The sequence below is a fragment of the Neofelis nebulosa genome, chromosome 6 (genome assembly GCF_028018385.1).
Source record: "Neofelis nebulosa isolate mNeoNeb1 chromosome 6, mNeoNeb1.pri, whole genome shotgun sequence".
NCBI lineage: Eukaryota > Metazoa > Chordata > Mammalia > Carnivora > Felidae > Neofelis > Neofelis nebulosa.
This window is the reverse complement of record NC_080787.1, coordinates 71,984,468-72,001,570: the sequence shown is the minus strand read 5'-3', so window position 1 is coordinate 72,001,570 and position 17,103 is coordinate 71,984,468. Positions and strand designations below refer to the sequence as shown.

Below are 17,103 nucleotides of genomic sequence, written 5' to 3'. Positions count from 1 at the left end.
CTGATACTAGTATCTACAAAGTTTTAAAATTATAATTATGTTGTAAGTGGATATTCATTGTATTGGATATTCATTGTATTGTATTGTATGTATTGTATTCATTGTATTGAATATTCATTGTATATAAAGTGTAATAACAGTAACAACAAACTAGTATTTACTGAACTGCGCACTTAGGTTCTAGGTGCTTTAACAGGGGCACCTGGGTGGCTCCGTCGGTTGATTTTGGCTCAGGTCATTATCTCATGGTTTGTGAATTCAAGGCCTACATCAAGCTCTGTGCTGGGAATGCAGAGACTGCTTGGGATTTTCCCTCTCTCCCCTCTCTCTCTCTCAAAATAAATAAACTTAAAAAAAAAATTCTTTAACATGTATCAACTCATTTAATGCTCACAACTATCATTTATCCCTATTCCACAAAGAAAAAACTATAGCCCATAGTCACTCATGGTGATTTGTTCAACGTCACCGTATCTATCAACGACAGAGTCTGGATTTGAACTCACTTCCCTAGTTCCAAAGTTCCTTCCCATAACCACTTCAGAAAATGCCTTTTGTCTCTGGGGTAAACCAATGACAGCTTATCTAGCAAATCAAGGTTTTGTTTTCAACTTCTTTTGTTTTATAATTTTGTAGATTCTCTTTTGATAGAAATTCAGTCTGATTATCTAATAAGTACATACCTGAATGCGTTTTTCATCATCTTCCCTTTTCTTTCTCTCTTCTTCTTCTTGTTTTCTCTTTGCTTCCATCTCAAGTTTCCTATGAAAAAATAGAAAACTCCTCAAAAATTTATTGAATATAAGAAATCCATCAGAAGGCAATTTAACTATTAATAAACAAAGGTTACAAAATAGGAACTCAAATTAACCTCTTGGCCTTATGCATTATTAGCTTTGAAAATAATAAAATCTAATTCTACTGACAGTAATTTTTCTGAAATAAACAAAAAAATACAATTATATTCTATAACCTTTAAATCTGTAGATTAACTTTGTTATAAACCCTAGTTACAACGTCCTGATCACACGTCTCCCTCTCCTGCTTCTCCAACTAAACACCTCTTAACACTTCTTCTGTCTGCCCTATGGTGGCAACCTTCCAAAAAGTTATCAGTTTTAAAACTGCAGAAAAGTAGAAGTGCCTTTTTATTGTTTAGAAAATAACAACAATCTTAGCTCTAAAAAGAAGTTAAGAAATCCTCAGGTGTAAGAGTCTAACCAAAACTCAGATTATAATTAAAATTATTTTATGTTATTATTATAAAATGAACTTGTGTTTTCTATTTTAAAACTTATTCTAAAATTAGTGTTTTAAAATAAGAACATAATGTTTTAAAGTAAGAATATTCTTTATTAACCAATATTAACACCAAAAATTTACTATTCTGGTAGCTTCCAATTCAAAACAGTAATATAAATTCCTTACATCCGCCTTTCCTCCTCTTCCTTTCTTCGACGTTGTTCATCTTCCTCACGTCTTTTTCTTTCTTTTTCCATTTCTTCTTGAATACGCCTCAGCCGTTCTGCTTCCTCTTCCTGCTGTTTTTTTTTCTGTAATGCGCTGAGGAGTTCCTCTGAGCTTTTAACTAGTGCATCATATTCTCTCTGTATTTGTTCCCTTGTCATCATAGTGGACTTAAGAACAAAATAATAAACATGTACTTAAAAAAATTAGCTCTTCTATTGCACAATGTGAATATACTGAATGCTACTGAATTACACATTTAAAAATGGTTATGATGGTTATGTTAAAAATGGACTGGTTAATGTTACATGCTTTTACCACAAGAAAAAAAATATATATATATATACACACAAATACAGCAAACACTGGAAAAGTTGGTAAGCAGTAAGGCCGTTATCTTTGTTATACTACTGGTACACTAATGTTCAAAAATATTTTAAGTTATCTCTGCAGACAAATACTTGAGTCTATTTCCTATTAATCAAGTAATAAAATATCTAAGGGTGTAATGCAAAGTAACATTACTATAGTTGAAAATTATGTTTTAAGGAATGATTTGTTAATTTTGCTTTTGTTTACTATTCTTTTTCAATAGATATGGATGTCTTTTATTTTATTTTTTTCTATTAAGTATAATTTATTGTCAAATTGGTTTCCATACAACAACCAGTGCTCATCCCAACAGGTGCCCTCCTCAATGCGCATCACCCACTTCCCCCTCCCTCCCACCCCCCATCAGCCCTCAGTTTGTTCTGAGTATTGAAGAGTCTCTTATGCTTTGCCTCCCTCCCTCTCTGTAACTTTCTTTTTCCCCTTCCCCTCCCCCATGGTCTTCTGTTAAGTTTCTCAGGATCCACATATAAGTGAAAACATACGGTATGTCTTTCTCTGCCTGACTTATTTCACTTAGTATAATACCCTCCAGTTCCATCCACGTTGCTGCAAATGGCCAGATTTCATTCTTTCTCATTACCAAGTAGTATTCCATTGTATATATAAACCACATCTTCTTTATCCATTCATCAGTTGATGGACAGTTAGGCTCTTGTTGAAATTTGGCTATTGTTGAAAGTGTTGCTATAAACATTGGGGTACAAGTGCCCCTATGCATCAGCACTCCTGTATCCCTTGGGTAAATTCCCAGCAGTGCTATTTCTGGGTCATAGGGTAGATCTATTTTTAATTTTTTGAGGAACCTCCACACTGTTTTCCAGAGCGGCTGTACCAGTTTGCATTCCCACCAACAGTGCAAGAGGGTTCCCATTTCTCCACATCCTCTCCAGCATCTATAGACTCCTGAGTTGTGCATTTTAGCCGCTCTGACCGGTGTGAGGTGGTATCTCAGTGTGGTTTTGATTTGTTTACTATTCTTTAATAAGTAAAAGGAATCGTACCAAGAGAATATTTAAGAAATTATTAAATACACCCAAAATTGTTGAATGATTTTCCTAAGTGAGCCTCCAAAAATTGCAGCTGGGTTGATGTTGAGATAAAACCACATACAGAGAAATGGCTACTGACAGATTTGTAAAATCAGTTAAGTTTATCCAAAGCATTTTCATTCTTCTCTTGAGCTCCTTTCTCCATTCTCCCTCCAAGATTTGCCACTGTCTACTTAAAATATCTGCAGAAAATATGTGCTTGCTTTAAGATATTATAGCCCACATCAATACACTGACTTATGGATAAGAAAAACATTAAGACCCTAAAATATAACAGAATAGGCTTGAAGAAACAGATGTACTATAATTAACAAGCAAACATATAGAAAACATTTTCAATCCCTCTGGTACTTAAATAAATGAAAATCAATACAAAAAAAGAGGCCCCATTTTTTTCTGTAAAAAAACTTGGGGGGAAATTAATTGCTAAGTTTAAAACACTTAAGTAGTTCATGATACAGCCTATATAATGTAATGACAGGGACAAGGCATATAACATAACAATAAGGACACAAAATCAAATTGTGAGAACTTTACAAGCATATGTGCCTCTAAAAAACGCCTGGAAGGTGACTGACTATGCAACAGTGTAACAGCTGAATGTGTTACTACTGTCTGGGGTTAAGGGTTTTTTGGTGGTTTTCTCCACATTTTCCATAATATTACATTACTTTTATAATTTGAAAATTAGTTTCTGAAGGTAAAAAACATGAAACAAATTAAAATAATCTGCATGAATCCTCTCTCAGTGATGATTACTCAAAAGCTAACCAACAGAGTACAGTATTTTAATTACTATTTGGGAGGGGGCTTTCCTAACAAAAGATGAAATTGCATAAAAACTGTCTTATTTTTTCACTATAAAAATTTTCAAACATAGAACAATACAATGGTCATCACTTGCCATCACTGAGACTCAACATGTGTAACGTTTTGTATCTTTAAAAAAAAGGACACCTTTCTATACAATTCAATATGAACCACAAAGTATATTAAATTGTTTAAAAAGTCAGTCATTTGGATCAAAATTCCATACCTTAATTTTGGCCATTAAAGCATCAATAGAAATTTCAAGGTCCTTGACCTGTTTATTCACCTCTGGTTTTCCATCTTTCAATGCATTTACTACTTCATTAAATTTATCGAGTCGTTTTTTCAGTGTGCCGACCTTAACCAGTCCATCGATGCTGTAAACATAATACTTCATCAGGGTTTAATTTCACCACTCAATGCCATGCATAGATTTTTCATCTTAATAAAATGCCAAATAAACATCTTGCTATAAATAGGGTATTTCACTTCTGTTTTCATATTATCTAGGATTCTCTTTTTTAGATCTCTTGTTGAAAGTAAAAAAGAAATAAATATGGGTGTGAATGACACTGATGCCTGTATTTTAGCCTTCTTTATTACATGAAAAATTTCAGAATTCAAATTATAGAAGAAGTTAGAAGAGTTATCTAATCACTTTGATGAGATTTAAGGATTAACAGTTATACAGGCCTCTAAGTTTAAAAAGTCTAAATAAGACTCAAATAAAAAGACTAAATAAAAAGACTAAACAGTGAGACAACATAATTCCTATACATAATCTTGAGAATTATGGTGACATTAATGTTTTTAAAAACAATGCCAAAAAAATAAAAAAATAATAAAAACAACGCCAATTTGTCATTTATCAAGAAACTCAAGTCACTAAAATAATTAGAATAAAAGAGCTTCTTTTAGCCATTTATTTCAACCTTTTATAGTATTTTCATTTTTGTAAGCTACTTCAAATCCTTTTGTAGAGTAAGGCAAGTAATTAAATAATGAAATAATTAGTTAATTAATTTCAAATACATAATATAAAATAACAGACTAATACATCTTTTTACAAAGAACATTAGTAAGGAGAAAACTCTGTAAGTATCCAAACTGCTCTTCATTGACCTTATAGCCATTTTATATTAGGGTAAATAGGTTTAATAAGGTTCTTTAGGCACTATTTTTTTTAATGTTTATTTTTATTTTTGAATGAGAGAGAGAGAGAGAGGGAGACATAGAATCTGAAGCAGGCTCCAGGCTCTGATCTGTCAGCAACAGAGCCCGATGCAAGGCTCAAACTCACAAACCGCAAGATCATGACCTGAGCTGAAGTCGGACATTTAACAGACTGAGCCACCCAGGGGCCCCTGTATTTTTTATTTCAAATTTTTATTTAAATTCTAGTTAGTTAACGTACATGGTAAAATTGGTTTCAGGTGTGGAATTCATCACTCACATATAACACCAAGTGCTCATCCTAACAAGGCACTATTCATCTTACCGAGGTTTGTGTCTCCTTTTGCAAAGCCACATTCTAATAGTTTTTTGCATTTTAATGCAGGCTTCAGCTCGATATTTTATTTTGTTTTTCACTACATATGAGAGGAAAATACAATGACAGAAAATTATTCAGTTTAAATCAGGCATATAATATTCTTAAAAACCACTCATTTCCACACAGCAATTTTCAGGAAACATGAAATCTTAACAAACACATTAGACCAGACATCAAAATCGGGAAGTTTAATATTTCTGTAATTCCTTACACTTGTTAAAACAAAAAGTACATCATGTATGTGGCTAGGTTTACACCTTAAACATACTATTTCCTTATTATGTCACACTATTGCTTCCCAAACTGTCCTAGGCAATACTGGTCTATTAAATGTTAACAGGTATGTCTTGAAAGAAGGATTCACTTGTCAAATAAATTTACAAAAAGCTATATGCTATACCTCCTTCAGGAGATGCACTGTGAACATACAAAGTAAAGCCTCTGAGAGCCCTACAGTAAAGAAACCTGTTTAACTTCAGTTACCCAGAACATCTTACACTAATCTGACCTTTGAACCTTTTTTTCAGAGCTTCCCTATTAACATCCTTCAAAGATCCTGTCTGGTTACCAACTTCACCACTGCAGAACACAGTCCACAAACAACTGGTATAGCATAGATAATTTACATACAATGTATTTTCCATCATAATGCAACTATAAAGCTGAAAGCATTAAACCACAGTGACAAATGTGTCTATATTTTACTTGGAAACTATGGGAAAAAGAGCTTTTGTCATCTTTTTTATTGTAGTTTTCTTTTTATCTATACGCACAATTGTCTAACAAAAAAACCTCAATAATAATCCTTGTTTGCAGATTTCCTTTCCATTAAGTCAAAGGAATTTTATTTTTCTTTTAATAAAGTACACCTTACTGAATCCTTTTTGGGTGCCTAGCACTGGTGAGTAGGGAGAAGGGAGGGGCAGCTGTAAATTTAATCAAGTTACTGACAATAATTCTATACAATTAAATATTTGCCATAAACCCTCAGGTAACTCAAAAACATTCTGCCCCTAACACACAACACACAAATAGTTACTATGACCTAGAGACACACACGAAGTAGCAGCTCAGTCCAGTGTGTCAGAGAGAACAGGGTCTGAATGAGCAGTGGCAGGAGAAGAGGTTTGGAAAGGGAAGTTGAAACCCCGTTTCACAGGGTCTTGAAAAACATTCTAAGACTTTGCCCTACATCAAAGGAAAGCCTTAATAAAAGACATTCTAAGACTTTGCCCTGTATTAAAGGAAAGCCTTAATAAAAGGCTTTAGTTTAGAGAGGACCTCTAGGAAGAGAACTCCTGGGAAGCCAAGGAAACTCGGTTTGGGAGCTACTGAAGCTAACATGTGAGTGGGGAAGTGGGGCTCCACTAAGTCCCTGGCAATAAAGAGGAAAGAATGCACAGCACTTGGAGGAAGAATCAATAGGATGTGTTCACTGGCAAGATTTCAGGGACAAAAAGGGAGAGACACCATTACAATCTTGAAATTTCTGGTGTGTGTACCGGTGAAGCCATGCAGGTGGAAAGAGAAAAGTTCTGGCTTAAGTCTGAGAGACTGGGGGGGTCATGTAGGGAGAGCAGGAGGAATCAAGACTGAGTTCTGTTTCTGTTTTGTTTAGGACACGGTGAAATTAATTTTCCCATAACACATTTGGATAAAGAAGATAAATATCACACATAAAAAATATTTTTTTAAAAGTCCACAAATAATAATTTACCATGTATAGTACATGCCAAGTGTTACGTACAGCCTGAATAAGTAACGTGGTCCCTGTGGCCCGTCACTCACCACTCAGACTTTATAACATTCCACAAACCGACTCATTTCCAAAGTAATTACAGATCTTGGTATGATAGAAAACACCTACATTTGATGACTGAGAGGGAGCACCACTGAACTTTCTTCCAGCGACTGCAGACAAGCCAATGATTGACTCTTTTAACGAGTTCTGCTAAATGGTCAGGGTCAGACTTCATAATCTGATCAAATTCTGCAAACTAGGAAATAAAATAATTTAGCAGCAGTATCAAAAGAAAATGTGTTTGAACACACAGAGAGATACAAAATACTAAAGTCAAAGCTAGTATCTAACTTTCTAGAAATTATCACAATCCAATAACAGACCCAAGTCTCAAGAGAGTACAGAGCAAATTCAAACATATCCAGTTGTATTTTGCTGCCTTCCTCTCCCATCAGCATCCTTTTCCAGAGGGGTAATCAGGGCTTACTCATTGCTAGTTAGCAAATTTAACAATAAAAGTAGAAAAAATCTTAAATGACAATTACAGACAATTGGCAAAAAGGTTTTACTTAGAAAAGAGTGAAATTAAGGGCTGTTTCTGAACTGGCTCATCCACACACTCTGATATCTGTATACAGCTTCTGACAAGTGAAGATCAGCTATATAATGTCAGGTACCACTATACTGTTCTCACTCTCCCAACTTCCATCCCTATTTTGGTCAGATATAAAAATTGCTACTAAGAGACAGACAACACAAATAAAACGGCCATGAGGTTACTAAAAAATAAAATCCATTATTTCCATAATTTACCACCAAATTATAAAATGATTTCTATCCTTTATTAAATATCTCACTATAATATATTGAGGATGTCACACACCTATCAATAAATGGTTTCTTATAATCAAAATTAAGTTAAAGGTAACATAACAAGATTAAAGATCTTTGAAAACTTGCCTTGTGCTTTCAACATATCTTTCTAATTAATTTTTCTGGGGGCAAAATAAGACCAAGTGTTTTCTCAGGCTACTAATTCTAAAATTATTACTATAGCCCTGAAATAAGAGAAATGTCGGGTTTATGATAAATATGTATGATTATATAGCTAAGCCAACCATGAATATACATTTTTAATTTTTTTCTTTTATAAGAAATGGTATGGGTTCTCTGCAGTAAAAATATTCAAAATGGAAATGCATACATTGGTAATGCATTACATAGGTTTTTATCTCATGCTCAAAAATGTGAAATCAGATTTATTACTATCATTAATCTAGTCTTCACGGCACTAGAGATATTTTTTTTTTAATTTTTTTTTTTTAACGTTTTTATTTATTTTTGAGACAGAGAGAGACAGAGCATGAACAGGGGAGGGGCAGAGAGACAGGGAGACACAGAATCGGAAGCAGGCTCCAGGCTCTGAGCCATCAGCCCAGAGCCCGACGCGGGGCTCGAACTCACGGACCGCGAGATCGTGACCTGAGCCGAGGTCGGACGCTCAACCGACTGCGCCACCCAGGCGCCCCTAGAGATATTTATTAATGATACTGCGAAGTCAAACAAATATGGTTGGCTATTATATCATAAGAGTTGTGTTTAAAATTATGAGGATGCAATTATTCACTCAATATTAATGAAGTCAGGAATGGTGAACATGTTATGAACAGATTGTGAATAACATTTAGGTATTTGTTTTGTACACACGTTATGAAATATTCTATAACTCAGTCTTATAACCTAGTACAACAATCTATAAATACAAAAACTATGGGTTAGCCTAAAATTATGTCACCTACAAAAGTATTTACACATTCATTCAAAGATTTGAAAGAAGTTGGTACAAACCTCAGTCCAATTTCCTGTACCTTAAACATCTATTCATACTCTAATAGAACTTGTTCTTACAATGAAGACTCAAAAGTACTGTGAAATTTTTAATTATTGAAGACTGAATTAATATGTTTTAGAAAATGTTTCAACTTTTTAAAAACATAAACATTTTCTGGTTAATCCTTATTTAAGCAAAAAAATCCAATTAAACAATGCTCTGACTCCAGTACTTCCAAATGTGAAATAAAAACTGTAAAACTTATACAGAGTAGTACACATTGTAAACTTCTAACAAGTAGAGAAACTGTGTACACACACACACACACACACACACACACACACACATATGCATACTATTACTGATACTCATATGATTCATGAATAATAAAAATTACTAAACACTTCAAAACATGCCTTGACTCCAACTATCCATATTCATCATGTTAAACTTTAAAATACAAATATACTTACCTTGCCAGGCCGAAAAAATACTTTTGTTAACCCAAACTTGTAGTCAATTTCATTCAAGCCTAAAGCTTTAAAAAGAGCCTGAAAAATAAAAGTTCAAAAGTTAAATGCCAAATAGTAGTTAGCAAGAAAGACAGTTCATAGCTAAGAAATTTCAATTTAGGCAGTATTCGTACCTTGCAAAACAGTCTTGGATCTAATCTTGCAAGTTTATCTGGCATATACTTTTTATACATGTTGTAGAGTTCATGAAAGGAAGCTCGTGATGGGAAACCACCCTGCATTAAGTCCAAAACAGACACCATACCTAGATTCATAAACAAACACAAATTACTGCACTGAATTACTACAATCTCTGCACCGAAGTCCAAAAACAACTTGTGAATGATCAATTTTATAAATTAATGTTTAGAAAGGGGCAATTTATACGAATCATCAGCAAAGAAATATTACATAGGGACTATCATGTCCATACTCAATATGTACCAACTTACCCACCACCTAAAACTATTGTAGCAAATTTCATCTAAAACCAGCAGGATTAATCATTTTCTAGGGCACAAACTACTAGTCTCTAGAAAGCTCAAATCTAGTTTGTATTTTTTTTCTGCTAAAAACCTATGTCACAATCAACAGTATAGGAGGTAAAGGCCTGCATTAATTCACTTTCTAAGTCCTGAGGTTAATTTTTTAAAAAGATTCCTAATACAGTCTCTAAGAAGTAGCCCCAAGTTCTCACTCAAGCTTATACAAGGCAAAAGAGAAAGAAAGGGGAGCTCAGTATTTCACTATAAAGATCCCTGTTCACTCACCTCTCAAAGAAGCTAGTCTATTGGGGTAAAGAGTCTATAGAAGGAGTATCTATTTTCAGTATAACTCTAGTACGTCTAATTTGAGACTTGAGTCAGTATGAAATTTTCACGTCAGGAAAAGCATACATAGTCAGGGAAAGGTTCAACAATTGTAGATAATGCCAGGACTTTTATTTACAAAAAGGCCTGTATTTCACTCCCTGAGACTTTCATATCAATGGAGATAATAAGATTATTCAACAAAGCGTTAAGACAAATGGCTAGCCATTTAGAAAACAAATGTTAACACTGGACGCTGGATCCCTCCTCACTCCTTATACCAAAATAAATTCCTGGTGGTCAAAAATTTAAATTGGCAAAATGAAACTACAAAATATATTATTTTTAAATAAGTGGATTGTTATTTTAAAAATAATCTCACAGGAAAGATATCTTTTCTAGAGAGTCAGACTGAATTTTAACCTATCAGACTGGCAAAGATATAAAACATCAATAGTACTCAAAGTTGACCAATAGTACTCAAAGTGTAAGAAAACACACACATATACTACTGGTGGGAAAGTAAACCAGTGCAACAATTTTGGATGGCAATTTGGAAATATTTATCCTCTTGACTCAGTACTTTCTACTTCTATGAATCTATCCTACAACTTGTCACACATGTGGACAAAAATACACATTGAGAATGCACACATGTCCACTGGATTGCTGAAATAGAAAAAAATACAGAAATAATTTAAATATCAATGAATTAAATGATATTACAACCATATGGCAGAATATGGTGTATTAATTTAAAAGAATGGGCAAAGCTTTATTTAACCAATACAAAAAATATCCCCAAGACACAAAACTAAGTCATCACACCTGAGAAGACTTTTTAGTTATTATTATTGTGTACTATTTGATTTTTTCTTAGAGTCAACTATATAACTATTATAATTTTTAATACTAATTAACGAAGCACATAAAGGCAATCATTCCTAAGGAAAGAAATCTCTAAAACTAAATCTAGTTAGTTCTAGGCTCTGCTCAAGAAATAAAAGATTTGGCTAGTATTGTTACAATTCTTGCCCATGTGTATCAAATAAACAAGTACCCTTGGGAACGTACACATGTGCCACCTCTGAGTCCCCTAGCTTGCTCTGTAGCTGAAGACAACATATGAACTTACAAAAGTTCATTAAGAATTTCATGAAGCTTCAGGGCGCCTGGGAGGCTAAGTCGGTTGGGCACCTGACTTCGGCTCAGGTCATGATCTCACCGCTCAGGGGCTCAAGCCCCACGTCAGGCTCTGTGCTGAAAGCTCGGAGCCTGGAGCCTGCTTCCGGTTCTGTATCTCCCTCTCTCTCTCATGCTCTGTCTCTTTCTCTCAAAAATAAATACACGTTAAAAAAAAATTTTTTTTAAAAGAATTTCATGAAGCTTAACAAATTACCAAGCCTAGGGCTGCTTTCTCAGCACTTGAAGCTAATTTACTCTAAAGACCTTTCAACACTTAAAAAAAAAAAAAAAAAAAAAGTCACCAAACCAAGTACTCTTCCTTCTAGAAGTGTGACTGGTGAAGGGCTTATTGGTGCAGTCTGGCTGGTTATATTCAGAATCCTCTTTGCTGCCAGAGATAGGCAGCACAGCCCCAAGGTTACAGAGGAAGAACACCTGCCTTCTCTTACCTTCCCCTACTTTGCCCTGGTGTTGGCTGATCAGAAGATAGTAACTTTAGTAAAAGAAGTCCTAAATCAATTAACTCTTCTTAAATCAGAAAAAAATAATGAAAACAGAAAGGTTATCCAGAATTCAAATCTTAAATGTCTTTATTTTACAAAGCTTCATAAGTATTTTTATTTCTACTGGTTATTGGGGTATTTTGTTTTTTTCATTTTCCTCATTACCTAGCCACATGATTAGAACCAGTTCTATATTATTTTACTATTATTATTACTTTAAAAACAAGTCAAACTACTATGAATTGGTGTCATCTACTAAACTGCCAACACATCTTAGCATATTGAAATACACTGCTTAACTGAAAGATAAATCCTAGCTAAAGCATCTATAACCCCACACTCTACCAATTTAAAAGTCTATATAGCTAAATGTAAACATGCTTGACTTGCCAGGACACTGGATGCTCATTTAGGAAATAAATGATTTATTGTATTAGGCTAAACAAACCATGAAAAGAAATTTAAATGAGAAAGGAGTCAAACTCAAAATAAAAACTATCTGAAGAAAATATCACAAAAATACATCCATATGTACGAATATGGCAGACATGAATTATTTAACATTACAGTATTTGTTAAAATTATTAACAAAAAGTCTTCACATGTGCCAGACCGTGCATTTCATTCAACAAATATTTACTAAATCTAGTATAAGCTCTGCACTGCTCAGAGGCTGGGATAAATGTGCAAGCCAAAACAGACACTGTTTCTGCCCTTGAGAGATTTATAGGTTAGAGAAAAAAATTACATGATTGCACAAATCTATATATAATTTATGGCTAAAATGAAGGTGCTCAGCACTCTTTACTCAGACCCCTCTTTCTGTTAAGGGTATCAATAAAGGCTTTCACAAGGAAAGGACAATCAAGGGTAGAAATGAAAGATGAAGACAAAAGTCAGTCAAGAGCTTCTCAGAGGAAGCAGTATGTGCACAGGCCTTGTGACAGGAGGGAATATGGAGAACTTAAGGAACCAAACAAAGGCCAGCATGACTGGAGCACAGAGAGGAGAGAGAGAGTAGAGACAGATGGAGCTAGGAACACATGGGCCAGACCTTTGGGGCCTCATAAGCTACTAGGATTTTACTCTTTCCCCTAATAATACTCAGAAGCCATTACAGCATTTTGAGCAGTAAAAAGATGTGATCAGACTTGAGTTGTAAAGCAACAATTCTGGATATATGTGAAGAACAGACAGAGCAGATGCAAGGAGAATACTTAGGAAGCTACAGCAAAAACCCTGGTGAAAGATGGTGATAGCTTGGATTGGGAGTACTAAGACTCACTGTTTGCCAGCAGAGCAGATCTTAAATATTCTCACCACAAAAGAGAACTGGTAATTACGGGATCTGATGAGACTGTTAGCAAATGCTATGGGGATAATCATTTTACATACAGAAGTATATCAAATCAACATGTTGTACACCTTGCCTTTATGTTATAAGTCAGTTATATTTTGATAAATCTGGGGGGGGGGGGGGACAAAGACTATTTAGGAGGTCACATCAGGCAGTGGGGACAGAGAATACATAACTATGCTGTGCAATATGGCACCCACTAGCTACATGGTTTGCAGTTGCACTAGCCACATGTGACTATTTAAATTTTTAAAAATTAAAACTAAATTTAAAAATCAGTACCTAAGTCATACTAGCCACATGTCAAGTGCTCAACAGCCAGAGGCATCTACCATATTGCACAACACAGATATAAAATATTTCTATCAACATGGAAAGTTATATCAAACAGCACTGGGAAGAGTGAGAAAGAAACAGGCCTAAACCAAAGCGTGAAAAACTCTAACAAACACTACCCAGAGAAAAGAAGACCCTGCAGAGGAGTTGAGAATTTCCAGAAAATTAAAAAGAAAAGCAGGGAGCACCTGGGTGGCTCAGTCTGTTAAGTGTTAGACTTCAGTTCAGGTCATGAATTCGAGCTCCAAATCAGGCTCCCTGCTATCAGCATGAAGCCTCCTTTGGATCCTCTGTCTCGCTCTATCTGCTCCTCTCCAGCTCTGTCTCTCTCTCTCTCTCAAAAATAAATAAATATTAAAAACAAAAACAAAAAAAGAAAAAAAAGAAAATCAGGGACATGCTCTGATTCAGGAGCCAAGGAAAGGATACATTAATGGGCCCAATCAAGTCAAATGTCGATGTCCACTAAGATGAGGACTGAAAAAGGAATATCTGATTTAGGATCAGGGAAATCTCAGGTGACCTTATCAAGAATTATTTTGTTGTGGAGCGCCTGGGTGGCTTAGTTGGTTGGGCAGTTAACTCTTGATTTCAGCTCAGGTCATGATCTCATAGTTTGTGAGTTGGGGGTCCCACATCAGGCTTCGCAATGACAGGATGAAGCCTGCTTGGGATTCTCTCTTTCCCTCTCTGCCCCTCCCTGCTCGTGTTCTTGCTCTCTCCCTCTCTCTCAAAAACAACTTGAAAAAAAGAAAAGGAAGTACTCTGTTGGACTGATCAAGGTGAAAGCTGAATTATCTTGGGTTAGAGAGTGAGTGGAAGGCAAGAAACTGAGAAAGCAAAAATAGGCTATTCTTGGACAGAAAAGGACAAACTATAGAATAAACAGTGAGGCTACAGATAAGGAAATAGCTGGAAGGGAATGTGGGTCAGAGGAAATTAAGATTAAGACTCCACATGTTTAAATGGTAGTGAGAGAGACTACCTCAAAGGGAATGATTCAATACAAATAATCGATATTGAAGATTCAAAAGAAAGTAGGAAGGGATGATTCCAAAGAACTATAGTCTCAACTTGGAAGAGAGGCACTTCCACCTTCTTAGCAAAAGGGAAGGTTATGCAGGTAGGTAGCAGTGTTTGGTAGCACACAGGTGAAGCTTTCCATCTTCTAGTAAGAAGCTGAGGCTGTCTATTGGCAGAGCTTCAGAGATCTGGAGAGAGCAGGGTGGGTTTGCCTAAAGCTTATACAATTGTAATTTAAGAAAAAAGTACAAAATTACAAAATACAAAAGAATATAAAAGCAGGTAAGGGCTTTCAAAGGAGCTCATCTAAATGAGGGACCCTGAAGCTTAAGTGACCCTAGCTTTATAATGAATCTGACTTTGAGAGGAGCAAAATAACGAGTAAGAAAGACCAGAGAGCTTAAGGAAGTACCACAAATTTGGGATGGAGCAAAAGGCAAGTAGAGGACTCATGCCCTGGGAGACAGGAGGCGTAGCATGGGTGTGGAGAGAAGATGGGCATGCAGTACAGGAAAAACAGTGAGCCTTGTGCCTAAGACTTCTATGGCTGAGCAAAGTTAGAAGGTGGCAGGTGAAAGGTGGAGAGTGATAGTTTAGCCAAATGCACAGAAGTTCTGCAGCAGCCAAGGGCATTGTGTTTTCATTTTTTTGTAAGCAGTGGAGTGAGAGCAAGGACACCAAAACCCACCTCCTGACCCAGCTATTTAAGGAATGAGAAATGAACTACTGCCAGCCCGAGAAGGCCTGGGTGGCTCAGTCCATTAAGTGTCTGACTCTTGATTTTGGCTCAGGTCATAATCTCAAGTTTCATAAGGTCAAGCCCTGCTTCAGGTCAGCATGAAGCATGGAGCCTGCTTGGGATTCTCTCTAACTCTCCCTCACTCTCTGCTCCTCTCCCACTCATGCTCTCTCACTCTCTCAAAATAAATAAATAAACTTAAAAAAAAAAAAAAAAAACCTACTTAAGGGACATCTAGGTTTGCAGTTAAAGAGTTTTCATAAATTTTACTTCAATGCTGTAAAGTTGCTTTATTTCACAATAAACTATATCCCAATTTGCTAAAATAACTTGCTAGCCATGCTTTTCTTATAATTTAAGGAAATAGAAAATAAAAATCTTACTGTACTTAAAAACAATCAAGATAGCTGTGACTGGTTTAAAAACATTCCCAACACACATGGATATAAATTATAAAAATATGAAAATACCTAGGAGTGCCTGGGTGGCTCAGTTGGTTGAGCCTCCGACTTCGGCTCAGGTCATGATCTCACAGTCTGTGGGTTTGAAGCCCGCGTTGGGCTCTGTGCTGACAGCTCAGAGCCTGGAGCCTGCTTCAGATTCTGTGTGTGTCTCTCTCTCTAACCCTCCCCCGTTCATGCCCTGTCTCTCTGTCTCAAAAATAAATAAACATCAAAAAAAAATTTAAAAATATATATATATGAAAATACCTGAACATTGAAGTTGAGACAAAATCTGGGCACCTTCAAAGTGGTGGCTTGTCATCTTTAAGTTAGGTTTGATACAACGAATAAAGCTTGCACCCTAGGAGAATAAAGATACTTTTTAAGACAATACAATAAGCATTCTTATTTTTCTATTTCTATGAAAATCAGTAACTATCAAGCATGTTACCATTAATATCTGAACCTCTTTTAAAATAATCACTAAAGAATCTAAAACTTAATTAGCATACTTTCAGAATTTCAAGCTTGGAATGAATTTCTGCATTATATACTAATGTTAGAAACATAGTACATTTTAGATTTGAGTACCAAAAATTGTGTTATTGTAAAAAGAAAAGTCTTTCATTGAAAAATATTTTAACATATTTACATATAATACATTTTTCAGACTGATACATATATGATTTTATTCTACATTTAAGTATATTTATATGCTATATTTCTGTGGTAAGAAAATTTTCCTATAACAAGACAAAGTAATAAAATTATGCCTCTCAAAATTTAGACCAAAGTGGGGAAAAATAAGTCAACCTTTTTCATCATTCTGTAAGTCCCTAAGCTGCACCACTTCACATTTTAAAGTTCTGTTTGTTAAACAGCATTTTTTTACAGCTTTTAAAGGCATTCATTTAGAATCAGTTATCGGATTACGTTGAATGAGGCACAAAGAATATGGATATGTGCACAATGAACCTGTTGAGTATGAAAGTGAATATACCAAGCATCCAAATAACTGTTCCTTTTCAGAGCAGTCCCCTTAAAAAACTGAATAGTTATTTCAACAAGGATGCTCACTGCAAACACTTTCAGAACACTTTTTGGAAGTATCTTCTTATAAATCACAAAAGTACTCTCATTATTTGCCCTGTATTTGGTGTATCTTTATTTGGGCCATAAAGATAAAGGTAAAATACCCTCCTCATCAGACTTGGTTTTTAAAGATGTTTAGTTCCTAAGAGATAAATATTTGCAAACAATGAGAATATCTGCTAATGCTTCCAAAAGCAAGTCTAACAATAAATTAAGCAATAACAGCATCAAAAGAATAAATATTTGGCTTTTCAAAATGAC

The 17,103-nt window shown here is 35.1% G+C and overlaps 1 protein-coding gene across 5 annotated transcripts in view; it reads right to left on the bottom strand.

The window, feature by feature from the left end:
• Window positions 1-17,103, bottom strand: part of MYO6 (myosin VI) — a 145,610-nt gene that overhangs the window by 18,346 nt on the left and 110,161 nt on the right. For all 5 annotated transcript variants that reach the window (XM_058734516.1, XM_058734511.1, XM_058734512.1 and 2 more), the window contains exons 20-27: window positions 16,018-16,111; window positions 9,490-9,620; window positions 9,317-9,394; window positions 7,139-7,268; window positions 5,218-5,308; window positions 3,946-4,096; window positions 1,429-1,637; window positions 684-762 (exon numbers count right to left, since the gene is read on the bottom strand). In XM_058734516.1, the coding sequence (XP_058590499.1) occupies window positions 684-762; window positions 1,429-1,637; window positions 3,946-4,096; window positions 5,218-5,308; window positions 7,139-7,268; window positions 9,317-9,394; window positions 9,490-9,620; window positions 16,018-16,111 (963 nt within the window). The remainder of the gene's footprint in view (window positions 1-683; window positions 763-1,428; window positions 1,638-3,945; window positions 4,097-5,217; window positions 5,309-7,138; window positions 7,269-9,316; window positions 9,395-9,489; window positions 9,621-16,017; window positions 16,112-17,103) is intronic.